At 37.8% G+C, this 17,467-nt stretch overlaps 2 protein-coding genes across 4 annotated transcripts; both read left to right on the top strand.

Annotated features, from left to right (window-relative positions):
- Positions 1-1,078: 1,078 nt before the first annotated feature.
- Positions 1,079-15,902, top strand: LOC119831790 (protein bicaudal D). Of its 3 annotated transcripts, none has more exons than XM_038355311.1 (12): positions 1,079-1,465; positions 1,720-1,860; positions 9,662-9,886; positions 10,203-10,440; positions 11,068-11,222; positions 11,623-11,766; positions 12,029-12,284; positions 12,780-12,920; positions 13,063-13,236; positions 14,701-14,958; positions 15,240-15,406; positions 15,755-15,902. In XM_038355311.1, the coding sequence occupies exons 1-12, from the start codon at positions 1,250-1,252 to the stop codon at positions 15,827-15,829; spliced, it is 2,190 nt and encodes a 729-aa protein (XP_038211239.1). In that variant the 5' UTR covers positions 1,079-1,249; the 3' UTR covers positions 15,830-15,902. The 3 variants fall into 3 exon arrangements, with proteins under 3 accessions (XP_038211239.1, XP_038211238.1, XP_038211240.1); XM_038355310.1 differs by having other exon boundaries at positions 13,057-13,236; XM_038355312.1 differs by lacking the exons at positions 1,079-1,465; positions 1,720-1,860 and adding an exon at positions 3,796-4,185 and having other exon boundaries at positions 13,057-13,236.
- LOC119831791 lies at positions 13,276-14,681 on the top strand. Its single transcript, XM_038355313.1, has one exon. It carries the CDS (start codon positions 13,839-13,841, stop codon positions 14,244-14,246), a length of 408 nt encoding a protein of 135 aa, XP_038211241.1. The 5' UTR covers positions 13,276-13,838; the 3' UTR covers positions 14,247-14,681.
- Positions 15,903-17,467: the final 1,565 nt, after the last annotated feature.

Raw genomic sequence — 17,467 nt, 5'->3', positions numbered from 1 at the left:
TAAATTTTTATCTTAAATCATAAGGTATACATAAACAAAACTAATGTGAATAATATGTAATAATATATATGCAAGAAATTTGTTACATTTAATAGATTTGTACGTATTTAATATTTTTATCATATTGAGGTTTATATGTAAACAATTTGATGTTATTCTAAATAAAAAAAAATACTAATTTCGTACAAGAGTTTTATTTCATACTAGACGCTCGTACCGGCTCCGCCCGGCTATCAAGATTCCTGTTTTATCCCTAGGGAGCATTTAATCGGGATAAAAAGTATCCTATCACACAAGTAAACTCATTCCCTGTCTGTATACCAAATTCCATAAAAATCCGTTATGTAGTTTTAGCGTGAATAAACTTCCACATTTATAATATTATTTTGAAGTGTGATAAAAGCGTATTCTCTACATTTCTAAGATTACCTACTTTTAACAATAAAATCGATCGTTTGTTAGCACATAATGCTCCCGATGCAAAATAGACGAGGATCAATATTATTTAATTGGTGCAAGCCTTCTTAATGTTGTAAATCGGAAAATAACTGAATAACTTGCTATTGTGTTTCGTACGGTGAGTGGGGGAACCGGAGGGCTATTTCGTTCTCCTAGCCCTTCCTAGCCCATTCCTTTTTTCCAATCATCAATCGTTTTCTTATCCCTTAAAAGCGGACAGTGCATTCTCAGAGGTCTGAGAGCCTCTGCGAATGTTCATGGGCGGTGGTGATCGTTTACCATCAAGCGAACCACCAGCTCACGCCATAAGATAAAATGAGGGCGAACAAACTGTGGGTGACCAGCTTGTATTGTTTTTACAAATGCTATTACTTCAGTTTAAGGCTAGTGCACTGTTCTTATAATTTTTTTTTTTTTGCATAAAACTTATTTCTTGCTCGAATCAGAAAAATATTTTTGATACAGCATTCAAAAACATATTTAAACATTTATACTTCTATAAAGTATTATTAAATACTATCGTAAATATTTTAAAAAGGTATTTTAAGCACCTGGCAATCCTAACATTCCTTAATGTCATTATATTTATAGTCTGTGCTTTGTCATAGTCACGTAGTTTTAGCACCTGTGTCCTGTCGAAGTCGAATCCAGTGAACTGTCAAGACGTTACAATACTTTTGTTAGGAGAATGTAGAAAGAAACATTGATTTTACACGTTTTAACGTTGTTTTTTATGAAATTATTTACTTTGTTTATGAAGATTTAACTAGGAACCCGTCTTACTGTCAAAATGGCAGATACGGCTCAAAGCGGTATATCTATCGCTGAGCTAAAGGCGGAGATTGAAAGGTTGAGTAGAGAACTCGACCAAGCAAGTAGTGAGAAGATCCAGTCGGCACAACTGGGGTTAGTTTTGCTCGAGGAAAAAAGTGCATTGCAACAACGATGCGACGAGTTAGAGAGCCTCTACGAGAACACAAGGCACGAGCTGGAGATCACACAAGAGGTTAGATGGCCTACATACCGTAGTATTTTCACTTTTCATGCCTTAATGAGTACATTAATGTGCAAACGGTAACTTCAAATAAAATTTTTATATATCTTCACATGTATGGAAGTTTGGCAAAAAGTTAAAGAAGTCATTTCAATTGGCTTTAAAACAATTTAAAAGTTAATTAGTTAAAAATTTGCCATATATTGCCTTAATTTGTATGCAAATGTGAGATCATTTATAAATGCCCTTCACCACTATATTTTTAGGCCTTGATGAAACTTGACACAACACAAAAAGTGACTACGCAAAGTGGTATAGAACAAGAAAATGCCCTCCTCAATGAGTCCGCTGCTATGGAAAGCTCCCTCACTCTACAAATTATTGAACTGGAGGGTGAATCTAAACAGGTAAGTTCTCAGTTTTTCTATTTAATTTTTAGAAGTCTTATTGGTATGTGTTTTAATAATTTTATTCATAAATCATATATATGCTTGCTAGTTAAAGAGAAAAGCAGCTTTATAACCAACTTACATTAATAAAACTGTTGATTAGTTTACAGTTATCTATACATAGATATTGTTAACAATAAAAGATTATATTTTCAGTGGTTTCACCCGCTGTTTAACCCACAGGCAATAGAAAGTATTGATATAGCTTTTGTCTTATTCTGATGTAAATTTATTTTATTGTAAAGTTTCATTAAAATCCATTCAGTAATTTTTACTTGAAAGAGTAATAGACATTTATCCATCCATATTTAAAAACTATTTATAATAACTTATTTGCTGATGTTTCATCAATCAAGCATATTCTAGGTGTTCTAGAGCATTGCATTTTTTTTGCAGAATTAATCTTATAGGAATTTTGTGTGTTATCCCACCTGTTGCTATGGAACTATGCTTTGAGGCTATGTTAGATAAAGTAACATATTTTACTGATATTTTACATATTTGAGTGAACCTTATAAGGATATACTATTGGAGTACTAACTTTAAGTTAGTAGATGTTAAATTTATTTCACAAAATTATTAAAATCCCAAAACAATATTTGTATTTTAAATTATCAAATGAAAGTCAACAAACCATTTTGATAATCCCTAATAATGTCATAGATGGGAAGTAACTCTACCGGTCTGTTTGTCTCTCTATTCTCTTTATATATAAACTATTGAACCAATTTGGATGGAATTTGCTACAGAGATAGTTTAAGACATTAGACAGGAAATACAATATATTACATAAAACATTAAAAGCATCATCAATTGTATAATCAATGTAACATTCTCAGTGATGGCATTGTTGGTACACAGAGCTTCATGCACACTCCTATTTTTAAAAATAAGAATGCGCGCTTAAAAATCTATTGTTTGTACTTAAACAAATAAAACACCTTTTAATTACCACATTACTATTAGAATAATTTGACAACAAATTTGAATGATTGCTAATATCCTGTTGCCCGTTATGTAGACCTTTTTACAATATTTAAATATATTTTTCCTTTAAAGATTTATTTTAACACATCTGTATATTTATTGTTATGTGAATAATTATCTTAATTATAATAATTATCTTATCACCACACTAAAAAATTTATCTAAAAATTTGCCAAAAGTTTTTTTTTACCACAATTAAGAAAAATGACTGGTAAATTTTAATTCACAACATCCTTCGTATTATTGAATAGAATAGGTCACAAAAAATACATATGTATTGTAATTAATATATTTATACAATATAATTAAAATGGGTAGATAAAATTAGAATAAAATTGCGCTAAATTACTCGGCACTAAATCTTTTCTACAAAAAAAGTCACAGGCATACCTAAAAAGGAACTAAATGACAATAATTCCCTTCACAAAAAAAATAACGTCATTCGGTTGAAAAACTTGAATTTAGAATCCTTCACGTTTTTAGAAACGTTGGTTAAAATGTAGCTTTCTACGCTCGGCGTCATCGTCTATCAAACAGTTTTTGATTTAAATCGTAGTAAAACAAAAACAAAAAAAATATATATAATTTTATTTAAAAACTAGAGTACTACTTCTACTACTTCTCTTCCGAGCTCTGCCCCAATAGATTAGTTGTGAAAATAGTTTTCACCGGTCAAATAGTTGCTGAGCCTATTCAATACAAACAAACATAAAAAATCTATCCTTTTACTATTGTTTTGGGACAAAGTAATTTGCCTAGATTTGGGATTTTAAAACATTTTTTTTAATCTAGTCATCGTCATTATCTTGTTAGTAGTCCGTTTATGCAGACACTTTTGACGAATTACGTCCGTCTAATGAAATGAGAGCAATTGATGTGAATCATCCCGAGACCCCGACCAGTATGCGCGGGACCTTGTTTTAGAACGCACTGTAACATCTTATAAAAAGATCGTTTTATCAGTAGAGTTTTAACCTATATCGCTGCGATTAACTCGGTTATAATCACCATAATATTAATCACTTTCAACGAACGAAAAGGACTTTTATACGGCGTGATGTAACGCCTCGAATGGCGTAAGCGCAACGTTTTATCCATAGTGCTGGTCCAGAAATACATTTTTATTCACCCGGCCTTGATTCACATGTTCCCGCGCTACTCAATGGTGCGAAGTTTTTGAAATTTGCTGTGATTGTGGTGTTGAAGTGTCGTTCGATTCGTGTACGCTCTGTTGTGGGTTGCTAATAGTGCGTCAATGTTGTCATCATTTATCGCAAAATGAGCGAAGGCGAAGAGGTACTGTTTGATAAACATTGTTCGTTGTACATGTAATTCAGCACGTCCTGTGGCAGGCACATGTCAAACTTGCGCCTGCTATGTTGACATGGTTAATGGAACTCTGTTGACGCTTGCTTGTTGGAGAACGGCCAAAACAATTATTTTCAAGCTCCATTTATAGTCTAAACATCGAGATTTGTCTTACTACAGAAATTATTTACGTCACCTTCAATCCCACATTCATAGATATTCTACGACGTCGGTTTGTATCGTATGTGTGTTCTAATATTAATTAGTGTACTATTTAATTTCTAATTCAGTTCCCGCTCAAAGTTTTGATTACATGTCGTTAACTAAACTAAGCGCACATTGTGATGCGTTTGTTAATTCATCTTGACTGTATTCTACCACGCTAAAATATTTATCTAATTGAATTAAAAAAAATTGAAAGCAGTTCCAGGAAAAGAAATGAGTAAGAATCTTCAATAATTTACTATAATTAATTGCTTTCAAAGAACGAAACTGATATAAAATTCGCATTCCGTTCATAAACTAAATTGATTCCAATTAAGGATTGTTAAAAATTGCACGAATTTCTTTGAGCGTTTCGAACATCCAGGTCAATTTTGTTATCACTCGAGCTGGTTTATTGCTGACTCATTCGGTGCATCTTGCATAGATACTATAATGTCTTCCGTCCTCTGTGGAGATGAATAGATGTGCACTTTAAATAACGCAATCAGAGACTGACGTTGACTCGCTACAGTGAAAGGGCGGGACACCCGATTAACTGTTCCTATGCGGCTCTTTATGTCTGTACAATATTATTAGCTACGGGTGAAAGGTCTTATATTAAAGGACTTTTGTTTGATGGGACGCTTTTCAATGGTCATATTGATTTAAAAGGTTTCATTTCGCAATAATTCAATACCAAAAGTAGTAAGACAGTAAAACAAATGTACATTCTCACATACAACTACTTAAATATTTAGACATGTTTAAAAATACCCTCTGTTGCGTTTTAGTACATAAACAGTCGTATTTTGTCACATATGGCAAAGTAAATGTGACGCCAGTGCCTTATCGATGGAAATATAGTGAGTCAGCGAGATAACAAAGTTAGCTGGGATTTTATTAGCCGACTCAATTTTGTTGCAGGCTGCGACGAGCAGAATCTGATTGTGCACAATTTGCATACTTTGATTTTCGATTTCTTTTATTTTAAGATAAGATATCCTTATCTGTGAAATAAGTATTTAAGCATAGCGTTGTGAAGAATAGGCTTTAGTTTTATCTTAAACTACAGTAAAGTATTTTATGTTCTTCTATGCTTGTTGTAGCAATTTCGGATGCTTACATAAATGATATGGGACGTGGTCGGTTAAACATTGATTATATTTTCATAATGAAGTAAACTTTCACTTTCAGAATTGACACTAGTTTTGGCTTGTCTTAGGTCTTAAACGCTATAAATTTCGTAATAATGAAGAGTTTTAGGAAATGGTTTTACATACGTTTATTTATTCTTATTTGAAAAACCACATCATGGTTTTCATTTTGCTTTTGAAACGGACAAGTTTTTCGCTCTCAAAATCTTTCGTTAAAATTCAGTCTCTTAATCCAACAGTAAAAGAATTTTATAAATCGCTTCAGTATTTCCTGAGAGTAGCGCTGTCATACAAACTCTTCGGTTTTATATTTTTATAGTATCATTGTATATGAAGAATTAAGGATTTATGTATATTTGTATTTAGCCGACTTCTTTAGACTGGTTTATGACGCAATTAAAACGGACAGATTTAATTCAAACATTGTATACTTGTCAAGGATCGGTGACATTACAGTAATTTCATGAGTTTATCTTATTATCTTCATTAGGATCGCGACGAATAAACAATTTTCTTACGTATTCTCTGAATAAGAGCGACAATTAAATTGATTTGATTACTAAAGCGCGATTTTTCAATGTATATTTATTTTAACTCGGTATTTTTATTAAATTCGACACCAACAATATTTGGTACTCAAGGCTATCCGTCAATAGATATATCACTAATCAAGTAATACGACTCTATAATATCATTTACGCAAGATATTGTTCATCAGCTGATACTGCGGTTGCGGTCATGAGCTAAAATCTTCTCGATAAATGCGCTCTGAAATATCTGTGAATATTGCATAGAAGGAGCGAGGTTGTTGTGTTGATGGTAGAGAGTATCTTTTTTGGAAAAATAAGTCAATTACTTGAAAGGTTCATTGTTCTAAACGGTTCTTGTATACTTTATTTTAATATATTAAGGTAATAGAGAACGTGGATGATAGGCCTTAGCCCAGCTGTGGGCAACCAAAGCGGATAATCATAGTTGATCTTTAATGCAAATGAATGATATTTCCTTCAGTATTATTATTATGTTAAATACTATTATACAAAAAAGATCACCGACGTGGCTGATGTAATACATTTGTTAATTAGCTGAAAACCTACGGCGTTATTCACGTTCACAAAACGAAAAGAAAATTCTATCTTGAGGTCTAATGCAGCATAAATATATTTTAAAACTTCATCTTAATATAAATCTTGAGGTCTAATGCACAAAAATATCGTAACATCATTATACAAATAGGAATAAGATGCACTGGAATGCTTTCCATTTTGTAAATTTTATTGGATACGAGAGAAGTTACGATATTTTGAATTGGAAATACGCCAACTAAGTAAATATTCATTCGACTACTTGTAGTAATTACTTTTTATAATTTGCATTAAGTTCTTTGTTAAATGGTAATTTTCTTCGTTAAAATATGAGGCAATTTGCATTGCTCGAGCATATTCCACCTACATTCAAATATTTAGGTAGACATGTGAACATATGCACCTGTATTTAGGTAGATGTGTAAACGTGAAGGGGATTTAATATGCAGTAAGAGCTCCCCAGAGGCAACAGCGCGGCTCCCGAATTACCCGTCCGTACAATGTCCAATTAAAACCGATCCGTTCATTATGAAGACAGCTGGATCGCTTTCATACATTCAAGTATCCGCGGCATTCTCATTAAAAGAGTTATTAAAAATATTCCTCCATCAATTTCGATTTAAAATATGTTAGAAAATGCACTAACATTTTCGTTTCGATGTTAATGACTCTCAACTCGACACCGCTCCTCGGTTCGACGAGAGCTCTAGGTCGAGCTCTGAATTATACATGATAAATTTGAATGAATTCCATGTATTGCAGCTATTCAATGGTATACCAAATTACACATTCATTGCCTTTCATATGCGAAGTTATTATGACTTGTGCGCCTTATATCATGTACAATATTTCCCATGAGTAACTTTTAGCATATATTTCGAAACCAAAATATAGGAAATCTTTGTCTCTTCAGGTTTTTTTACCTATATCTATATGTTTATATAACATAGAAATTGATATTCTGTTTATTTTAATTCGTATATAATGGTTAAATTAAATAACATACATAATAAAATATAAAATAATAAGTTAACAAAGTTGCAGCACAAGTTGTTGAATCACTGGCTCAATGCGACTCGAGGTAGGAATTGCAATAGGAATGTATCATGTTTTTATGCCTCAACTGATAGATATTTGTCAATTATATGTTTATTGTTTATAAGATATTTAAATGTGGAATACTGTTCATAGATTTCAGTATCGATTCTCTTTCGACTTTTATGTTTCAGATAATCTATCTTACAAGGAAAGAGAACTTATTTCTGGTATTAAACAAAACTAAAATATACAGTATGCCTGTCAAAATGTAGCTTTCTATGTAAAAAAAATATATATTAAATTAGTTCGATTGTTTTTGCTTTTACGATACACATATTGAAAAATATTAATCACTCCTCTTATAATTTTAGTATAGCATTATAAGCTCTCCGCTTTATTATAAAAAAATACCAAGCATAAAATGAATTTTTTAAAATGTAACCAACATTCCCTGCCTTCCAAATGAAAGTTTAATAACCGTCAGTCGCACCCTGTCGGGCCGCGCCTAGGCTAAAATTGGACACTAATCAACTAAGTGCCACGTCGTCGGACAGGTTAGGCTAATCGAATGACCTAGCTATTGAGCTCTATAACACGGTTATAGTGTACAAATTGCATTAGCCTCCACGTTTAATTATCCGCTTTAATTTGATATACTTTAGGTCAAGTTTATAATGTGAATCTCGTTGGGATTATAGTAGCGTTTTGATGCCTATAAAATGCAGAAAGTAAATTTTATTTCTATAATCCCCTTCTCGTATATTAAATTGAACTGCAGTAGGTACTTTAGGGTCCTAATATTTTAATTATGGCCTGCGTGATGTGGGTGTACATTTTTTAAGGGAAACCCAAAAATCTCAATAGAATCGACACTATTGTAGTATGAAATTTATCGATCAATTTATATATTTCATGATGAAAAATCATCCATCACCATCTCCATATTATAAAACAAAATCGTCCGCCGAGGCTGCCCGTCTATCTGTTCGCGATAAAATGAAGAAATACCGCACCGATTTTCAGTATGTTTTCCACAATAGATAGTGTGGTTCTCGAGGAATGTTTTAGTAAGTTAAGTAAGCTTAAGTCAACGCAGACGATGTCGCAAGTAGTAGATAGTTAGTATAGAATAAAACCATATAAAATATAAAAAAGATATTCTGGACTTGAAGGGTTGACCTCATTTTCTTTGACTTAAGCTTCGCATTTAAAGCGAAAATTAATTAGAGTACTTTCATTACACTGATGGTGAATTTCGTAAGTATTTAATTACAACTGCGGTGTGTACACCTGTGAATTTTAGTATCAAAAAAATTAATACGTTCACAATTCATATGATTTCGACGAGCTCGAGATTAAAAAGCAAAATAATGAGTATTCACGAATAAAAAATGCGGCAAAGACTGGATTTCGTTTTTGATTTGAGAAGTCTTCTTTTGAACAGAAAATTCTGGAATACTTGTATTCGTATACGTCTTGTTGAATTTAACAAAGGTTGCAAACTAACAAGGATCCATTTGAGTGCTCCTAAAGTTCCAATGTTCTATGAGGCTCAATGAAGCGACGTAACTCAGAAATTTTATTTAAAATTTTTATTTAATATTATATATAATATATAATATATACACCTTCATAAATAATGTTGTAACGTATAATGTGTCTTTATTTCGTTGCATTGCAACGATAATATCCATTACTATTTTTATAATACATTGGGGAATTGTTCCATATGTTATAGCTCAGCAGGGAAGATATTAAAAGAATAAATACAATTTTGACATATTAATGAACAAATTGAATGCATATCATTAATATAAATAAACACATTAATTCTTCGTTTGAACATTGTTTAAAACAAAAGGCGCGATTACTCACGACGTAGGCACACCATATTATACCTCGATTTCCTTTTATTCCAAGCTCACCTGCCGCTATCATATGTGCATTTCCATGAATAACATACATCCAATTCTCAATTTCCAGCTACGTCACGAGCTAGAGCGCGTAATCAGCGAAAGGGACAGGTTACTAGCGGAAAGTTCCGAGCTGGGCGCCGACAAGGCGACCCGGGAGTCCGAGCGGGCGGCACTCCGCGCGGAGCTGCGGGAGGCGAGGCAGCGGGAGCAGCGGCTGCTGTTGGACATTGGCGACTTGGAGGATGAGAATATATCGCTGCAGAAACAAGTCTCCGCGTTGAGGTCTTCGCAGGTAAAAGCGCGCGGTATTATGTGAATTAGTGTAGTAGACATAAATAAATGTTTGTTGTTTTAATATTTTCTTTAGATCACCATACATGTTCATTCATCCAAAGTCTTTAATGACAATACCAAAACATACTTAATATTAAACTAAAATAATAAAAATATTCTATTAACAACGACTTGTGTAAGAATTTAATAATAATAAATAATTATAATGTATGAAAATATATACAAGAAAATGATACATTTTATTGTTTGACAAATAAATTTGAATGAAGAATGATATATGGAATGATATTTATTAACTAATTACACGATTTTAGGTCGAATTCGAAGGATTGAAGCATGAAGTCAGACAGTTGCGGGAAGAAGCGGAAAACGCGCGTGCAGCCGCTGATGAAACAGCGGCGTTGCGGCGTATCGCTGAACGGCAACTCACCGAAGCGCTTGAAGCGCTGCAAGCGGAGAGGGAAGCCAAGTTTGCCGCCAAAAAGGAGCTCGACGCACACCTCAGCAGAGAAGCCGCGTATAACATCACAAACTTGGCGTACAGTATACGAGGTAATATAAATTCACATGGATTTAATTATCAAGAATGAATTAGTTAATGCTTATTTCTGTATAGAATTGTAGTCAAAATGTATCACATGTATTTGTATTATATCTAAAAGTACATGTAAAATCAAAATACTAAGATATTGTCTAAAGTTAGTTTATTTATCTCTAAATACTTTTAATAAGATTAAAAAAAAATTAAGATGCAAACAGTTAAAATGACAAAAAACCTTTTATAATAAGTTCTTTTGGCGAATAGTATGTTTTGCTATTTAAATTCGGAACTAATGCAAAGTCATCTTGTAAAATATGATTTGATGACAGATTCAAAAGTTCTTCAAATGATAGAGAGACAAAGAGGATAGCAAAGTCTCTCGGTCGATAGGAATGTAGGTATGTGCAGTGTAAGTGATTGTAAGAAATGTAAGTAAGTCATATATAGGCTATCAAGGAATCAGTTGCAAAAAAAACATCTCAAATATTTTTTTTCCCACATTTATTTTACATTTGTAAATCTTATTATCCATACTGGATTAAGCATGTAATTCAGTGCAAACCAAGCGAGCGAGCAAGCCCACATAATAATAAGCTATTGTTGTTTTTTTTTTCTTATATTATTTATTGCCTTTCCAGGTATGCCCGAAGAAGGCATAGAAGATGAGGGCGAAGCGGGTGGGTCCGGCGGCGCGGACATGGCGGTAGACCATCACGCCGACCTCTTCTCGGAGGTCCACTTGCACGAGATATCGCGGCTCGAGAAACAACTCGAACAGGCACACAACGAAAATGTAAGTTGATTTTAAAATAGTACATGGACTCGAAGGACTAATTCAAATGTTTGTTTTATATTAGCGGGTTTCCTTTATTTATTTAAATGGTAAACGCACGAAAGGCTGTGCTACCTGGTAAAATCCCAAGTTGAAGCTCATTTCATACAATATTTAACTATTATCAACTCGACTGTATATTTTTTTCTTTTTCTCAGAATTTTCGACAAAGTGAACCGATAATTTGATGATCCTTTTTCATAAGAAAGCTGGTGCCTCCCATGTTGCCCGATTTTAATTGGTCCAGTTCTGAACTTTTGGAGGCGAAATATTATGTGTGAATTTTTTATTAATTTTTTTTTTTAAATAATTGTTTTACATACTACGATGAGATAAAGAGCAATCCGGCGTTCCGTTCCAGTCGCAACTGTCCACGTCGCTCCGCAGCGCGCAGACGGCGGCGGAGAGCGAGAGCGCGGCGGCGACGGCGCTGCGCGCGGGCCTGCAGCGCGCCGCCTCGCGCGTCTCGGCGCTCAAGCACCTGCACGCCGAGTGCGGCCCGCTCGTGAGACACATTTGTTTTTCAATTTCGTGTGCTCATACGGTTTATTGGAATTTTAAAAAAAGCAATGTATGATATGGAATATTGTAGAAATAGTTTATGAATTCTTGTCTCTTGGCCTTAGTTAAACCGATCAATCGAATAAATTATGAATAGTACAATCCTTTTTTAAAAATTTCGACTGAATTGATGACTGATGAGTTTTTTAAAAAAGTACAAAAATGGGAAACGTGTAACTAAACGCGCGTGCGTTGTGTGTGCACAGGAGGAGGAGAAGCTGGAGAGCGGCGGCGTGAGCGCGCGCGCCGCCAAGTGGCTGACCTGGTGGCGCGTGTCGGGCGGCGAGGTGGGCGCGCTCGCGGACGCGCTCGGCGAGCTGCTCGCCGCGCCCGCGCCGGCCGGCTCGCCCGCCGCGCTGCAGCGGCAGGCGCTCGCCAGCCTCAGCGACCGCGCCGCCGACGCGGAGCTGCGCTGCGCCGCGCTGCAGGCCGACGCCGACCTGCTGCGCGCCATCGCCGGCGGTCAGTGCACGCGCACACACATACACATACATACACGCGAACACGCATGCATGCGCATTTATACGCGCACGATTGCTTACATACTTTTTAAGATAGATTTTGTGTTAGAAAATATATAAAATATGTTTCAAAAAACTAAAAATATGACACTTCACTGATTGAATTTTTTTGTAACGTCCAAACCTCGTAGTGTAATAAAACAACTTCTTGGATTGAAGTCCTTAATTAAACTACTTTAAACGCTAATACATTTTTAATAACTAAATACAGCTGATATAGCACATACTTGTACACTCTTAAACTACACCTATGCTACAATTTTAATGTAGCATAGTCTATAGGAGTCGGTTTCATACGATCATATAGTGAAGCTATTAAAGTGTGTTATAAACATGTAAGAGGAGAGCCTAAAAGGGGAGGGGTCAATTTTTACTGGTTTTTATTTTGTTTTTTTTTATATAATTGCTATATGAGAAATCATATGGACCTTTCTAGGAGCGGGTCGTGCGCTGTCGTCCGCGGCGCCCGCGCTCACGTCCGCGGCGGAGACGCTCGCGCAGCTGTACCACCACGTGTGCGCCGTCAACGGCACGCAGCCCGAGCGACTGCTGCTCGAGCACGCGCATCAAACAGACGGTCAGACAGTCTTTTTTTAAATATCACATATACATTTGTTATATTAGCAGACTTTAAGAGATGAGGTTATGAATTCGACTGTTTTTTTTTAGTAGTTTTGTTAACATAATAGATACATAATATGTTGATGGTCCAGGTGCAGGGGCGGAAGGTCGCGGCGTGGACGAGGAGGCGCTGGCGCTGGCGGCCGGCGAGCTGGAGGGGCTGCGCGCCGCCGCCAGCGTGGCGCGCTACGCCGACACGCTGCTCGACCAGCTCACGCACCTGCGCGCCGCGCTCGACACCGCGCTCGACTCGCGCCTGCGCCACCAGCCCGGTCAGTGCGCGCGCACACACGCACACACACGCACACACACACGCACTCGCGTACATGCACCCATCCGGTCAGTGCACGCACATACTCTACACCGATTTTGTGAGTGCAGTTCACACACACAAGCTCCAGCTGACCCCGACAAAAAACATAAACGCGCATATATGTAACGTACTTTACTGAACCGGCCCACAAAAACTAGTTTGGTCGGACGAAACCAAAGCCAACACACACGTAGAAATAAACTAGCAAGTGCCACTTACACGGTTATACAAACTATCATCCAACTACCCCACACATCTAAAGAAAATGGACTTAACATTCACGGGTACCAGCCTCACCAGCAATTAGCCCCACAGCCACAAAATTAATCACATAATTATTTGCCCTTCCAACAACCTTTCTTAATTTTTTCCCGAATTTCTCCACTTTTTATTTGATCATTCCTTCCCGCAGACGCATCACCTTGTAATATAACTTTGAAAACAAGAAGTGTACTTAACGACCCAATTAAAAGAATCAAAGAGCAGAGTAAAGCAAAACTACGATACACAGAGACCAGACAGAAGCTCAACAATCTTCTGTCACAACTAAATTGTCTCGAAATGAAACACAACACCGAATTCAAAAGCGGTGTCTGCGAAGGGAAAACTGTTAAAGAGATCGCGAATCATTTCGAGAAAATAGCCCAGTACCGATCGGATATCGAAGAGAGGCTCGCCGCTCCGCCTTCGAGAAGTCGTAATGCGTCCGTGCGACAGTCCATAACGGAGCCCAATATATCGTTTCCGCCTAGAAATTCTCCCTTTGTGTTTGCTAGAAAGCCCAACTACCTGAGATGCGATATAAACCTACACGCAGTGTGGAAGCATGCGGTGTTGCACGGCAATAGCTTGTACTTTAAACGGAGTAGCGTTCAGAGCAGGAAGGGCGCACGGAACGCGTTCGGTGTGAGAGAGTCGCTACGCTCGAGCTTCGTTGCGTGCGTTCTTTTGTTGCAATACGTTATGTGAACACCTCACATGTAAGATGTTTTCCGTTTTTGTAGATCCCTTTGTTGGTATGTAGATTGTATGCAACGGGTAATTAATGAGTAGTTCAACTTGTTGATTGTATGTTTGGGTAACATTACTAGGAAATAGGTCAGTAATTCATAAAAGTTAGTTGATGTAAGTATAGACTAGTTTTTATAGTTTGCTTAGAATTTGTAGTTTAATTTCGTTTTATGATATTATTTGAAGTGTCATTATACGAGAATTCAACCTAGAATTTGAGTTTAGGTACTCATAGAACTGTCTTCCCTATTTTTCAAACATAACATTGTAGATTTGTGTAATCTATAAGTATTAATAAGCAAAATAATCAATTACATAAATATATACAACGTTCATAATTATCGAGAAGCGGTATATAACTATTCATCATCATAAGCACAATCCCTTCCTAATCGGAATTCTTAATACGCAGTGATGGAGTCGGAGGAACGCGGCGCGGAGCTGGGCGAGCTGCAAGAGCAAGTGATCAAGCTGAAGTCGCTGCTGTCGACCAAGAGGGAGCAGATCGCGACGCTGCGCACCGTGCTCAAGTCGAACAAGAACACCGCGGAGGTGGCGCTCGCCAACCTCAAGTCCAAGTACGAGACGGAGAAGACGATAGTCACCGAGACGATGCTCAAGCTGCGGAACGAGCTGCGGCTGCTCAAGGAGGACGCCGCTACGTTCTCCAGTGAGTTGTATTGATTTTTTCGTTGTGGAATTATGCGGTATATTAATGGACGCGGATTTTCAAATAATTTAATTTTATTTGGTGTAACTTGACACTACACACTCACAAAATAGAAAATTAATGGCGCCTGAATTGCACAATTAATAAAATATTAATTAATTGTTAAATGTTAATTCCTCTAAACTTTGCGAATTGAGCAGATATAACAGATATAATTAATTTTTCACGTGGAGAGGAGCAACGTGTTCATCAATGTAAATACATATATAACCGTTCGTCAGGCTTGCGCGCGATGTTCGCGGCGCGGTGCGAGGAGTACGTGACGCAGGTGGACGAGCTGACGCAGGCGCTGGCCGGCGCGGAGGAGGAGAAGAAGACGCTCAACCAGCTGCTGCGCCTCGCCGTGCAGCAGAAGCTCTCGCTCACGCAGCGCCTCGAGGAGCTCGAGGTGACTGCGCACGCGCACCCACTCGCACACACACATGAACACATGCAAGCTATTACACGCGATAATCATTTAATAGTGCATATTTCACATTTATACTAATTATGTTCAAAGCTTATTTCAGTAATACTTTTTTTTATTTCTCCTTATAAATTATTTTATAGTGTGTCTTTATAAACCGTTTATGTAAATTTGTACTTTTTGCTTATGTATATCACGATCAATTATGTGAATTATAGTATGAAGAGATTTAATTTTTTAACAAATATCTATTAATAAAATTTTGCCTCCACCGTTATAAATCGCAGAGATAGTTTGACATTAAATACCAATAACGCGTGTATGTGTCAGGTGGACCGCGAGATGCGCACGCGGCGCGTGCCCAAGGCGGGCGGCGCGGCGCGCGCGCGGCCGCGCGACTTCTAGCGAATCGTGCGCGCGCTCAAGGCCGCCGCCGCCGCTCTGCGCGCGCTGCTGCACCACTAGCCGCGCCCCCGCGCCCCGCGCGCCCCCGCCCCGCGCCCCCGCGCCCCGCCCCGCGCCCCCGCACCGCGCCCCGCGGGGAAGCACAACGACACCAGTTGCGTTATAGGACTTGACAACTCGAACAGTATAGACGCAAACAGTGTTCAGATGGTTCCCCGGGAGCTCCCGAGAGCGCAGGAGCAGTGCGGAGCGGGGTCGCCCGCGCAACGAATTTATACTTACTTATACTAAATGTTACGGACGGTCGGCGACCGACCGTTGGACTTTTTTACCGTCGTTCTAGAATAAATTATTTGTACGTTTTATAAAATCTAACCTAATTAATCTTAGCCGTAAGAGGCGGGCCGGTTTGCGCGACGGCGCGTCGATAACGTAAAGGAACCGTCAAACTGTGCAGACGCGCCCTCGCGCAGCGAGTGAGACTTGCCGCCGGCTCGTGTCGCGCCGCCGCCCGCCGCCGCGCGGCTGAACGCGCGTCAGATCCTACATTTTACTTATTATAATAGTTTACGCTTAGATTAATGTTATTCATTAGAAAACTTTCAAAAAAAAAAAAGAAAAATGTACACTGTAAAGGAAAGTTCTGACGCACGTTGCCGGCCCGCCGGCGGGCGACGTTGCCGCGCTGTCGCCCGAGAGCGCGGCTTCTGGTGAATGTTAGCTTGTCGCTCACGCGTCCTTTGTCCTTGCCCAATATTTTCATATCGAATTAACCCTAAATATATTTTGCCCCGTAAATTCTATACGCTCGACGACTATTTTTGTATCGCGATCGGTGTATTTTATTACTCGAATGAATTTATTCGCCGTTATACCGCGGCCGGGATCGGTCAGCGATTTTAATGAATTTTTCTATTTATCGCGTTCTATCTAAAGAATCAGACCGTGTAACGTTATTTTTTATTATTATACATATTTATAAGAGTGGTATATGTGTACATATAGAGACCTCTAATCGTTTACGAATATTTAGAACGTCCACGATGAAATCTAAAGAGAAAATGAAATGAATCGACGTCCATCCATTGTGCGCAAAAAGACTATGTAATCTGTTCTAGTTGATACGTTTGTTGTGTTTGTGGCCCTCCGGCGTCTACTTTCGTCCATCTTGTTGTAGTTGTACGCGTAGTGTTTCCGTTTCTCGTCCGCCCGCAGCCGTCCCACCACTGCGTCCAGCTCCGCCCGCGGCCCCCGCTCATAGCCCTGTTTCCTTTGTGTCTCCTCTATTTACCAACTCGTATGAAATATCAAATTAAGTCTTCAGGATTCGGTGTTGCTCAAAGTTTTGCTCACGGGGGTCCGACGGCGTTCTATTTAATAAGACAAAATTTACAAAATATTTATTAAAAAGTGTTACGATTTTTATTGTTTACGTTGTTGGATGCGATCGATAGTGCAGCTTTCCGTGTTAGGGATACGTGTGAGTTCGGTGGCGTAGTTTTTATCTCCTAGAGTCTTTTTTAGGCTAGTTGAACCGTTCCACTTAGAGGGCGCTCGCCCGTAGTCGTCTTACTGGTGTAGGCTTAGAGCTAGTTGTTACATTAACCTTCAAGTATACTTCGTAGTTTAATGTTCTCT

Source organism: Zerene cesonia, chromosome 14 (assembly GCF_012273895.1).
Source record: "Zerene cesonia ecotype Mississippi chromosome 14, Zerene_cesonia_1.1, whole genome shotgun sequence".
NCBI classification, from domain to species: domain Eukaryota; kingdom Metazoa; phylum Arthropoda; class Insecta; order Lepidoptera; family Pieridae; genus Zerene; species Zerene cesonia.
Note: the sequence above shows the minus strand (reverse complement) of the source record. Positions and strands in the feature narration are given on the sequence as shown.